Genomic DNA, 13,320 nt, shown 5'->3' with positions numbered 1-13,320 from the left:
TTTTTTTTTATTTTTAAAAAAAACCAAAAAAAAAAAAAAAAAAAAAAAAAATATATATATATATATATATATATATATATATATATATATATATATATTTTTTTTTAATGGGCAAATGAAGCAGAACAAATCTGCAGATGTTAGTCAGTTGTTTCAGGCTGTTTCCACCTACATGTAAGCTGCTTTTTATGAAGCGGCTTTCTGATTCACGGCCTCCCGCTGTGAAATAACCTTGAGATTTGATGAAACTCATGCCGCTGCTCTGGAATCACCCGTCGTACGTATGTGCACCACTTTGCTCCGTGCACCACTGACCTGGGTAGAAAGACGCTCTCCACCACGTAGAAGTCTTGCATAAGAACGTCTCTGTCCGGCTTTGAGGTGAGGTTGCCCACTGTGTAGCCGATGCCGAGCTGAATGGCTCCCTTCAAGGCCGACGACGTGGTCTGGACGGGGAAACAGAGAGAAAAACGGCACGTTTATTTGGAACGCTAAAATAGCGAGGATTAAAACGTCGCCCTGCCGGAGCAGACGCCCTGCAGACATTTGCAGCGCTCTACAAATTTACTGCCACTCTTGGTAAAGACGTGTAAAAATCCCTAAAATAAAGCAATGTGATGGAGAAATAATTGTGCTAAAATTTAATTTTAAAACAATTATTTCTTAAAATTTGATTTTCTTTCCTGTTGAAGTAAATTGATTTAAAAAAAAAAACATTTAGGGTAAAGTTACTCTACCTGAAAATGTATGAAAATAGTTTTAGACACATTCATCACTGGTGGATAATTACTTTGTCTACATCTAATTATTCAGTAATACTTTCTGAAAATTCTGAAATAATTGTTCTACGAAACACAAATATGATTTATTGATGTTCTTATGGAACAAATAGTGGAGAAAATTGTAAAAAAAAAAACAAATAAAAAAAAACATTCCTTTTTTGTAATTAACATCATTAACTGGAATTGAAATCAAAACAATTATAAAACACCATAGTGACAACATGACACCATTTTGCTGTGGGAATATTTCTGTTATTGTTTTTGCTTCAGTGTGTTTCAGACTAAAGACAACACCAAATTAAATAACCTCTCATGTGTTTGTGACCATATATTTCTGTGTATGTCAACTTGGACGCGTTTGTGTGTAAACTGCCGTTGGACAGCGCTTGCTCTGAACCGGTGGCGTATAAATAAACCGGGTTGAATACAATTGTTTTGTAGTGCAACAAGAAGATGCAAATAAATGTAAACACCACCAAACCCAACCAAAAATAGTTGGGTATAAGCTGAGAAACAAATATTCCTGTCAAATGGTTGGTCAAAATAACAAAACATATGCAGACCAAACAAAGACAAAGACAGCTGCTGTGCTACAGGAAACGTTATGGTTACATCTTTATAAATGCTGCCACTCTCAGTGACGTCTACAGGGGGAAAAAAAGAAGCAAAGAAAACAAGTGGGACCAGCACTTGACTGGTCTCTGGCAGCCAGCCCTAACAGGGGTCAGGACATTATGTGCTGCAGCACAAGGACATTTTAACCCACTCAAGTTCCTCAGAAGTAAAGCTGCTTTGGACACAGCGGCTCTAAAACTGAAGCGTTTACCAGAATTAGGTTGATTGCGATCAGAATAAGGAAATAAACCGCAGCGCAGCAAAGCTCTGACCGGCTTTACCTTCTTGTAGGTTTTCTCTCGGCTCGTAGCGCGAGGCCCTTCCATCCCGTTCTCAGAGGTGGTCGACATCTAAAGGACAAAGACGGATCCAAATCAAAACCTGCTACGTTGCCAACAGAGGACTGGTGCTTGTTACATAACCTCAAATTAATAATAAATAACCTTTCTGTAAGGGCACGAGGGTAACTTACCTTGCTTACAGATAAGCAGTGCTTGGACCGACAGCAATCAGGACAACACCTCCTTATTATTAGGCTGAGCAATCATCAGGAGAGTCTCTACAAGAGAGCAGGAACAGGGAAAGCATTATGCAACAAAACCAGAGGCAAAACATCACCCACAAACTCAGCATTACAGCACGGAAAAGCAAGCTGAAGGTAATAATATAAGCTTAGGACAGAGGTAGTTAGGCCTGTTGCTTTACATAACTTTTTGACGTGAGAAATCATTCCCAATGGCTTGTTTGTGTGTAGTAACTCTTTATTGGAGTCTTGTTTTGAAGCAACAAAACAATCCTGCTTGGCAGCTTAACGGTTCAAACTGTATCTCATTGAAGTGCAGAGCTGCGGTTAATGAGTCAGAGCTCAGGGGCGAAAGTTTTCACTATGCTGACAGCACAAGCAACTTCTTCCTGAGCCGCAACACTCCCATCTGTCTGCTGCTCCCCTCCCATCGCTGCCGCTGCCTCCCACCCCCCATGCCCAACCCACTCTGCCTGTTTTGCTCTTTGACTTTCCAAGGAGAAAAAAAAAACAAAAAAAAAACAGCAGAGTGACGTGACTAAACAAAATCGCACCTCGGTGTCCGTATCGCAGGCAAATCGGTCTTGCAGGCTGGAAAAGCTTCACAGAAATCTTGGTTAAGCCAGGACTTTGCGTGACAAAGCTGTGGCGTATCTGCACTTGCCACATCACCTGCATTTAAATGCACCTACAGGACCTGAGCACCTTGAATGACTTTCTGCTTCATCAGCGTTTGGCGGCACGTCCTCAGTCCGGCCAACCGTTCTGTGACCAGCGGTCACATCACCTTCAGAGCCGCTGCACATCTCAGTGAAAGCCTTTGCAGAGCTCTGGAGTCCAAAATAATCTTTAGGGATATTATCCTGCGACATGGGCCAGATGACGGTACCCAGGTTTTTAAAAAGTGGTGATTTTCACATTTCATTTCAAATCCTGTTATATAGATGCCAGAGAAAACGGCAGAGATTTCTACAATAGTGTGAACTGTAGAGTACCACTGTGCCCCTCCCCCACCTGTTGCTATAAAAAAAAAGGTTCCTACACTTGAATCTGTCTCATAAATTGGACAAATTTGAACTGTCATCTTGAAAAGCCCAGTCAAAGAGTCAGATAGATGCTAAAGATGACATCATTATTACTGTAACATTATTATTGTTTGCAGCAGTAGGAATAAATGTTGCATTGTGTGTTGTAAATAAAAGTAATTAGTTCATTTTATATGCTTTTGTTTAAGCTTTCTGGAAAAAAAAAATAACAAAACAAAACAGTGTAACTATGATAACAGATGTAAGCTGGAGATCCGATTCAGCAGATTTTCAGCTTGATCAGACTGACCAGTCAGAAACTCAAAAGTAAATCTTTTTCTGATGACCAAATGCTTAACATAATAATAAATAAATAAAATATGGCAACACTCTTCAGTGTAAAAGTTTGACTGAGGGAAAAGTACTAAAGGTTAGCTATATTCTTCAAGACAGTGATATATCCAGCTGATAACAGGAAGGCTGAATAAGTAAAGCAAAAACGTGTTTACCTCTCTCGCTCTTTGAAGATGCTGGATTTGGAAATGTGAGCAGCCTTTTAAGAATCTTAGGCTGCCATTTTTATTAAGCTAGCTATGCTAACTGTGCTAAATGTTTATTTAAGGTGCTAAAGATAGTTCAAAACTTCACCTCCGTAATCAATTTTTCAGTTTTAAAACATTAGTAAAATCTTGTTTTACAACGACACATGGACAATAATCATTTATGCCGTAACGAGGGAAAAAAATCTTTGGAATCCTTCTTACAGTAAACTTCTTAAAAAGAAATCGGATCTTCTTAAGAAAATATGGAAAAAAAACTGATTAAAAAAAAAAATCAACCATCAAATTTTGACGGGTCCGCCTCTCGTAATGAAATCCTAAACGTGCTTCCTTCTTGGTGAAAACGTGTTTTAAAATAGAGCCAATGTATCCTTCTGGATGAATGCAGGCTCTCATGCACTGATAAAGAAGATTAAAAAAAGAATGCAGCCGACACCATGAGCGCTCATCTCCTGATAAATTCTTATCTGTGGACCAGCTCCTCCGTTGCTATAAACACAACAAAATATAGTTTGGCCAGAGGCGCAAACTAATCCATCACTGTTTGGAAACTTGCATCATTTATATCTTTTCTTTCCCCCTTAAAAAAAAAAAACAAGACTCCGTCAATTATAAGGCAACACGCTGATGCAACATTTGCCTGAAGCCGGAGAAGACATAATGAGATCCTGTTATCAATCATGAGCTGTGTCAATAGAGGTGAATCTGGGTAATGATGTGTTGATCCACCTGAACCATTATTCGCTCCGACTGGCCTGGCGCTCTCTGAAGCTGAGGAATGTTAATGAGTCCGGCTCTCAGAGCTGCCCTGACCTGAGCACCATTTTGTGCGCATCCCCCGCCCCCACCCCTCCTACTACCCTCACCTGACCCCACACAGCCCAGCTGGACGCTCCAGTACCCTGTTTCCAGAAGGATCCATGCGAGGCCTGCAGCTGCGGCGAACAAACAGCAGGTCTCCCGTTCACTTCATAACAAAAGGCAGGCGGACGTATGAACACGCTGACGTGAAACGAATGGACGGATGATCTTAACCAGCCGTGACTTACTCCTGCCATCCACACCATTAGCAAACAACGCAGGCACGTTGGAAAACGGCAAGGAAAAAAACAGAAACAAAGTCAAACGAAACGAGACTCGGCTCCGTCGCATCATTGTCTTGGACAGATTATGTTGTGGAGGAGATGTTGGTGGTCTGGATGAGAACCAAGTGTCGAAACAGATCCAAGTGATTAATACAAAGGAGATTCTGTTTATGAATGCCTAAAAATTAAAAACATATTAGCTTGCAGTAGCTTGCAAACGTATCCACTCCCTTTGAACTTTTCCATAGAGGCCAGCTGTGACGTGGAGGAGAAATGATACATGACTTTCTGCATTTCAGGAATAATTTTGGAAAAACTTTAGTCTCATCTGACCAGAGAACCTTCTGCAACCGGAATTCCCAGTAGGTTTCCTTCAACAATGGCGATTCGTTCATGTAGGCCAGAGTTATGAAGTGCCTAACTCACAGTTGTCATGTCAACAGGTTCTCCCACCTGAGCCGTGGATTTTCCAGGGTCACTATGTTCCTCTTGGCTCCTTCTCTGATGAATGTGCTTCTTGCCTATCAGTTCAGGTGGACAGCAATATCTGGGTAGGTTTGGAGCTGTGCCGCACTCTTTCCGTTTTCAGAAGACGAGTTGAACGGTGCACTTTGGGATGTTTAAAGCTTGGCATATGTATGTTTTATAATCTAATCCTGTTTATTATACAGTTTATCCGCTAATATTCCCTTTTGCGCAGCTATGCTAGCCAGATGAAGTGTTTATTTCCCACACTGCAGTCAAAAGAAGAATCAACAACAAGCTCTGCTTGGACAAAGAAATTGTGTTGTACACGGTGGAAATTGTTTGTGGAAACACAATTCACCGTGTTTTAATAACCTGGACTATGTACTCTTGACATTTAACTCACTTTTCTTTTGCACTTTTAAATTGTCTTGTGAGTGCTTTCTTCTAATTGGGTCCCATAAGAACCGACAGGCTCATTCCTCACTGCGGACAACTCCGCTCACAGACAGCTCCACTATAACTCGTCCCACGCCCTTGTCCAAAATTCTTTCCTCCTGCAAACAGGCCCACTTGAGCGCAGATCAAACACTCGTTCTCATGCTATATCTCCTCCATGGTTTCAAGGGTACTGCCAAGGATGCCGGTCGGTGGAAGTCAAGCAGCACCGCCGTAGTCAGGCAGTCTGGGAGACAAAAATCTGATGCAGAGAGGAGACGAGAGCCGTCTGCCAACGACACAAACCAAATAAAGTCCAATTATTATGAAATTAACCGTCTCTGACAGCGACATCTGAGCTGAGACGTATTCAATCACAGAGGTTCCTGTAGTCACCAGGATACAAACAAACCCAAAGGCTTTTTCTTTTTTTCTTTTTTTTTTTCCCTCCTCTGCTTTGTTTCACTCCCTAGAAACAGTAATATCGGATTACTCCAGCAGACTGTAAACAAAATGATGAATCAATATTGAGACAGCAAGGCAGAGCACTAAGGATCAGGCCGTCTGGCTGCCGTGACCCCCACAATCTGTTACCACAACGTTAGATGAGCAAAGAGAAAAGGATTTCAGTGGAGAAAAACCAAGAAGACACATGCTGTCATCTTAGCTCATCCTGAGGGGAAGTGGATCGGTCAATTTCCCGTCTGAAATACCAGACGGAGAAATACCAGCATTATCTCCTGATTTAATTTCTTTCTTTCTTTTTTTTTTGTTTTGTTTTAATATACGAACAAGAAGAGTCTCTTCAGACTATGAGCAATACAATTATATATGGAGATGAACTGATCAAGCCTATGGCTGCAATTTACATTTTCTGATTTTCAGTCTGATATTGGCTGCTGCAGCATTGGCAGCAGCCAATGGATTGGATTTGTATCATGGTAAAACAAAAATACTATTTAGAGAGAAATAACTTTGAATGGTAAAATGGCAGACTTGGAGTGTGTGTTTGGTCACACGCTTTGATTAATCAGGCCAAGAATGTGAGGTATTTGCAAAGTGTATTATGATATCTTGATGGATTTTGAGTGTGGGGAGTCAACTTCTTCCAGCAACCACAAAAACTTTCTTACAGGAGGCAGATTCTGATTCATGTGCTGAAAACTGAAAGAGTCGTTCAGTTCGGACTAATCCAAGATAAGAAGCAAAAGAAGAACAGCCCCATACAGAGTTTGCAAGCCATGAATGTGTGTTTTCTGTTTCAATAGAAAACTATCAAATCCACTCTTCAACACACGCTCCCTATCAAATCCACTCTTCATATGCTCCCTCCTTCAGCATATGAAACCGATCTGTTTCGTGTTTTACTACATTAGGAGGATTGTTTGTTTTCATCCCCTTTCTGACGGACAGGCTGTGACGTAGCTTCAGGGTACAGTCTGCCCACTAACAGCAGGCACTATGCAGCACTGCAGATCTTGGAATGAAGTCTGTGTGTGCGTGTGTGTGTGTGTGAATGTGATTAAAAGTCTGAGACAGCACCAACAGAGGCTGAGGATAGCTTATCAGACAAAGTAGCAAACAGAACTGAAGTTAAGTGGCAGAGCTTGTTAATTTAGCCAAATTTAAAAAAAAAAAAAAAAAGCCCGGGGTATTACCTCATTGTAGTGTGAGGAAAATAAGGAAAAATCTCTTGGGAAACCAACGCTGTCGGCTTGCTGCGGGAGGAGTTGCCTGATTGGATCCCTGAGGTTCATGCTTCGTTAAGATATCTTAACTAAAGCAAAGAACGGAACCAAGAAACTCACAAATTGGCCAGAAAACCAGGGTGGATGTAGATTATGTAATCCTGTATGATTAATATTTATATTTTTGTGTCTGCCTTCATGTGCATAGGAGTGACATCCCATTCTTAATCCACCGAGGTTTAATATAATGTTGGCCCAACCTTTGAAGATATTAACAGCTTTACGTCCTCTAAGCTTTTCACAAGGTCAGACGCTGATGTTGGACAAGAAGATCCGCTCACACTCAAAACACTCTCTACTGGTGGGGCTAGTTTTTCTACACAAACTCACTCATCCATAGTGCTAAGCACAAAACAGTTTGATAATCCCATCAGTACCAAACTTTGCACTTATGCTTTAGGCTCTTGTGGTAATGACCAGGCTAACTGACGGTACTCATACAGTGAGAGTGTGTGTACGTGTGTGTGTGCACTGGAGGGGAGAGGGATTTGACCTTTTAAATATGACACAACCACACAAAAAAGGGGCCCAGCAAGAGGGTGGGACTGGTAAACATGAGAGAGGAAGATGATGACAACGAGGAACTGTGACACGAAAGGCGTGGAAATATTCAGTCATTCCTTTTCTTATGGTTAATGCAACACTCACTAAACCGGGTAACATTACTGTTATTCCTACAGAAGAGAAAAGAAGAACTGCGGTTAGCACACAATTAAACAACTAAAGAAGTATTGTGTTCATTTTATTTTGCGTGCCCAGCGACTTCAGCTTGTGTATTTTTGAAAATCAGATCATCATTCATCACTTTCACTCGAGTCCCTCTTTGCATGGGAAGCAGGCAAGGAGGAGGTGACCCTCCGTGTCCGGAGAGAGTCACGTGATTCATCCGAGGGAACAGAGCGGGAGGGAGTGTTGAGTGAAACACGGGGAGAGGAATATATAGAGGGAAAAAAAGTAAGACAATGTTCCCTAAAGATACAGAAGCAAACAAAAGGAGCTCCAATGAGCGTGATAGAGAACAACACCCCGCTCTCAGAGATGACGACCTTGCCCCCCGCCCCAGACAGCAGATACATCCATCACCAGGCATCCAGCAGAGCCTCGTGTCCCAACGTCATCGTCCAGGCAAAACAAACGGCACAAATACAATAAGAGACAGGGTTTCCCAGCTCAGCCAGGCCCTTCCAGGGTCCAAAGGTCCACTCTCCCTCAGTAAATCCTCAAGGGAGACAGAACGTTTTATTATCTAGAAGTATTACAGTAAACAGAAATGGCCCAATGATTCTAAGAGAAGGTTAATCATTTCATCAAGAAAGGAGACACAAGCTGCGGGCCTCTGCAGACTTCGTCATTATAAGGGAAGCGGCAGGGAAGGAGGGAGAGAAGCGGCACTACGGAGGACTAAAACAACAACAACAAATATCTGAGTGATATACATTCCTGTGAGGCTGCCAGCTTAATGCTCAGCTAGCAGCCTTCAGCCGACCGACCGGGATTCAGAACAGGACAATTACCAGCCAAGCGTCCCCGCAGGCCCCCTTCGACAATGTTCCCTCACCCTTTCAAAGCTGGTGCCCGTGAGTCGATTGGCCAGACCAGGCAAGCAGAGGTCATTAAGATCGAACGGATAGCTTTGAAGTAAATAATGAGGATTTTAAACAGATCCCGGACTGCACACGGATGTCTGTGGACGGTCTTCAAAAGATTCAACTTTCTGTTTGTACGCATGTGAGAAATTTGGAGTAGTTCTGATCTTTTCGCCCCTGGCGCCATTTCACACCTTTGAAGCTCTGGCTGTTTTGTGCCCAACTTGTTTTGACGTTATAGAAGAAGAGCTGTCTGCCAGTGGGCGTTTCTGGCTCGCTGGGTGTCAATTCACAGCCGCCAGCGGTGCGTTTCACACCCATCTGACATCACACAATTTAAATCTTTATAATCTGCTCGTAGATTAACGTAATGCGTTTACGTGACTATAGTAAATAATATCCATTAGCAGTGGGTCACCCTGAAATGAAATCGTAATCTAATAAAAAGACAAAAATGTTCAGAAGGGGTTAATTGGTTTAAACAGGGATCAGAACCAGGTTTGTAGAGATATGGTGCATTACAGAGTCTTACACTGTGAGCTTTTAAAAATTATCTGGTAACACTTTATTTGAAGGGGGGTGAATAAGAATGTCATGACACTTTTACTGATATAAATTTGTTATAAAAGTATTACTGATTGCACTTTAAAAATTAGGTAACTTTATGTTATTAAAGGTAAAGTTTAAACCGTAATGATTTATTGGTTAATATCAAGTTGTCATAACAAAGACATTCTGAATAATGTCAACTTTGTATTAAAAGTGTCATAATTTACTGAATGACGCTTTATGACAACAGTCATAAATATTCATGAAGGCTTATTCATGTTCATGACAGGTGTTATGTCATGTTTATGACGGTGTCATGACAGTCTTATTCAACCCCCTTCAAATAAAGTGTTACCAATTATCTTTATAAGTCATAAAAAGTACATTTATTCATAAAAATACAACAACAAAAAAACTGATCCACAATGATTTAAATATATGACTATGAAATACTCTGCTTGTGGCTAAAAATGAGTCTGTAACATGGAGGTACAAAACGAAAAGGTTAGCCCATTTATTAATTTGATGGCTAAAGACGATAAAAACTACATAAAGGGCTGTGACTGCTGGCCACTAAAATATTTAGCAACAAAATATTTTGGGGGAGTTTTTGTCTTTGATTTGCCAAGTAAAAAAAATAAAAAATCTGCAAGATCCAACAAATCTGGAGCACACACACTTCACTTTGGTTATAAATACCAACACAGGAGACAGACAGAAAACTGGACAGATTTACGTCCGGCTCATCGTGTTTGCAGCATATTTCTAAACCACTGCTGCACAAATGCTTAAACATATATTCTACATTAAGTAATCTAATTGCATTATTATTAATATTAATAGTATGAAGAAAAAATATTAATTAAAAGCTTTGTGCATTGTTTCAACTACTTGACCAAGACCTTGTTACACTCTGTCTCATGCAGTTGGAGAAAACTTCACTCACTCAGGCACTTTCTCTAGCATCTAAATAAAATAACTTCAAACTGCAAAAATAGCACAACAAATGTCATTTTTGGTTGATATACCTACGTGCCAGTAACCGGCTTATCCCTATTTTGCACAATTTGATTTATTCCCGAGGTCTGTTAATTTTCTGCATCAAAGTTTATCAAACATTGTGCGTTTTTATGAATGAAATGGGCTCAAGTAGCTGTACAGAGAAGTGGATAATTGGAGGGTAGACCAGTCTGGTCGCACAGAACCTCAAGTGCAACATCTGATGAATAAACTTTAATTCCTCAAACCCACGAGGAGCCCTCGTGTATTCACAGATGCCGTACTTGAAAGGTCAGGGGTAGTGAGGGATGGATATGTGGATGTTATTCAATAACGTCGTAATAATGGGAGCTTGTTCTCAGTCTGGAGCGCCCAAGATAAGATTTGTCCAAAGCTTTCTGAAGGTGAAGCCGGAGACCTTTTTCAGTCAGCGGTGCTGCTCACTGTTAGATTAATTATTAAGAGAAGCGAAACGACTGACTCTTAATTATTGACTTGACATATTTTCCTTTCAAGAGAGATGAGTAGAAAGAGGGACAGGGTGATCGGCAATGCATGTTTATTCTGAATTTGTTATTTTTAAAAATGTTCATTGCTTACATGTAATACTAAGTTATAATAAATACAGAGATAAAGAAGAACCTGCATATTATGCATGCTAGTTTTGGTTCTGTCTATAACTTGGATAAAGATTGTGTGAATTCCCAAGGAAGATACCAAACCCCAGAAAATTTCTAATAGCCCCTACAACAGAAAGTGACTTAATTCCAGAGTTGTGACTCCTGACTGAGTGCAAATTGCAGTCAGATCCGTATGAGGTATGTGCTGACATGAGTGGAGGCTGGCCAACGAGTGAGGACAATAAAACAGACAACACACACACACAGAGAGAGAGAGAGGGGGGAGAAAGAAAAGAAAAAAAGAGAGAACAGTTCATCAGTTCATACACCGCTCACCCCTGTGCTTCACAAAGGTGGATCGTCCAAAGACCATCAGGTCTCTACAGGAAGCTGGTCAACTTGATCTTAAATTTGATTGTCATCTAACCCTTTTAGCAATTAATAACCCAATAGGTGGTAACAATTCTAACAACGGCTGGTACATCTGAGAGGGATGGTTTTAGCTCACACGACATAAATATAGCATATTTACAAATGATTTGTCAGCCACAGAGGCTACTCTATTTGCATGTCAGGCTCATAAAATATCCTGAGCAACAATTCTTTAGTTAATGAAACACCAGCCGTGTGATCCGGTAGCTGAGACGTCCTGCTTGTTAAAAGCAGGGAAACACACTTGATAGCCTTTAACAGACCTGCACAAAGATGACCTCTGGCAGAACAGTTTTCTGTTATGTTCTGAATTCAAGTGGAAATAAATGAATCGAAATTCATGTCGAGGGCAGCAGAAAGTCCCGTCTTGTTTTCAGCTTGTAGAGCGCATCATCACCGGCTCTAAGTGAGACGACCGGACAGCAGCTAGAGGACCTCAGTTTTAGCCAGACTGCACGCCAACATCACGAAGTGTGGAATTTCCCTCCGAGAGGACCGAGAGGCATTTTTATCCGACAATGATGAATGTGACGAGACACTATATGTATGTGTGTCCAAACAGCACAGTGGACAGTTAGTCAAGCTGTCACCAGGAATGGCAGAAGGGAAGCTGGTGGGTTATGTAACCGCTTTAATAAGTCTCATATTGTTATTTTTGCTGTATCACCACCGAGTTCCCATGGTACCTTATGATATGTACCAAATGCTCTTTGACCCAGAAATCACAAGGCTCCTCTGAGAGGATCTGCAGATGCTAACGGCTACGCCGGTGAACGGGAAGCTCCATAGATGTCTTCAGATGTAACGACCAATGACAGGCAAAGCTCAAGAACAGAAAAGATCTTATGTTCGTATAATAGATATGGCCTTTCAGCTGCTAATCATATGGGAAGCCGCTCTGAGTGCACACATATGTTCACTGCGACATGCAAACCACCTTATCACCATATAAACTCAAACGTCACTGTACTTTATTATTACTTTAAGAAAGAAGCCAACCCTGAAAATGATACGTGTACAAAGTGTACTGTGCATTTTTATGCAGCTCCCCTTTGAGTCAATCATTTGTAAACCCTTTTTACTGCAGTTGCAGCTGCAGGTCTCCAATAGCTTAGCACATTTAGAAACCCAGACTTCTTTGCAAAATGTTTCAGCCTAAGTCAGATTGGATAAAGAGGGTCTCTGAACAGCACAAGCATCCCCACAGTATGATGCTACCGCCTCTATGTTGCATAACAGTGCATTAAGGATAATGAGCAAGGTTGACTTTTCCTTCCCAACTGAGCTGTTATTCTCTGCAGCTCCTTCAGAGATGCCACAAGCCTCTGCTGCTTTTATGATTGAGGCTTTTTTTGTCTGACCCATTAGCTTAGGTAAAAAAGAAACCTTGGTAGATTAGTTGTGCCATACTCTTTCCATCTTTGATGATGGATCAAACAGATCCAAACTAAACTATTTTTTCTATAAAAAGAAAACCAAACATCATCAAAATTTATTGCATAAAATCTCATAAAGAAACTGCATTTTTACCTACATCCAGCAAAGGGTGTCACACCTGAAGACCTGATGGAAATTTGCATGTTTTCCCTTTCAAACATTGTGGGCATAAAGCCTTTCAGTCAAATGAGGATGATAAATGAGTTTCATAAAGATAAACACAGACATATATCTGTAGCACCAAACTGATACGGGCTGGTTTGATTTGTATTTTACAACCCCAAGTACGTCAAACGCTTCGGTGGATGTTCTATACATTATTATACTACATTTTCACTGCTGAACACATGCCGTTTTTACAATATTGTATTCACTAGTTTACAACCCCTGGCAAAAAGTATGGAATCACCATTGTTGGATGAGCAGTCATTCAGACATTTCATGCTGTAAAACAAA

The 13,320-nt window shown here is 40.9% G+C and overlaps 1 protein-coding gene across 1 annotated transcript in view; it reads right to left on the bottom strand.

Annotated features, from left to right (window-relative positions):
* The window catches only part of LOC106941637 (phosphatidylinositol 4-phosphate 5-kinase type-1 beta-like), a 30,306-nt gene that overhangs the window by 10,901 nt on the left and 6,085 nt on the right, over positions 1-13,320 (bottom strand). Inside the window, exons 2-4 of the mRNA XM_015024708.1 lie at positions 1,870-1,956; positions 1,679-1,747; positions 316-446 (exon numbers count right to left, since the gene is read on the bottom strand). Coding sequence (XP_014880194.1) covers positions 316-446; positions 1,679-1,747 — 200 coding nt within the window. The 5' untranslated portion in view covers positions 1,870-1,956. The remainder of the gene's footprint in view (positions 1-315; positions 447-1,678; positions 1,748-1,869; positions 1,957-13,320) is intronic.

The sequence above is a fragment of the Poecilia latipinna genome, unplaced genomic scaffold (genome assembly GCF_001443285.1).
Source record: "Poecilia latipinna isolate Pla-1442-1.1 unplaced genomic scaffold, P_latipinna-1.0 Scaffold3782, whole genome shotgun sequence".
In the NCBI taxonomy this organism is placed as follows: domain Eukaryota; kingdom Metazoa; phylum Chordata; class Actinopteri; order Cyprinodontiformes; family Poeciliidae; genus Poecilia; species Poecilia latipinna.
This window is presented reverse-complemented; position numbering and strand designations above follow the sequence as displayed.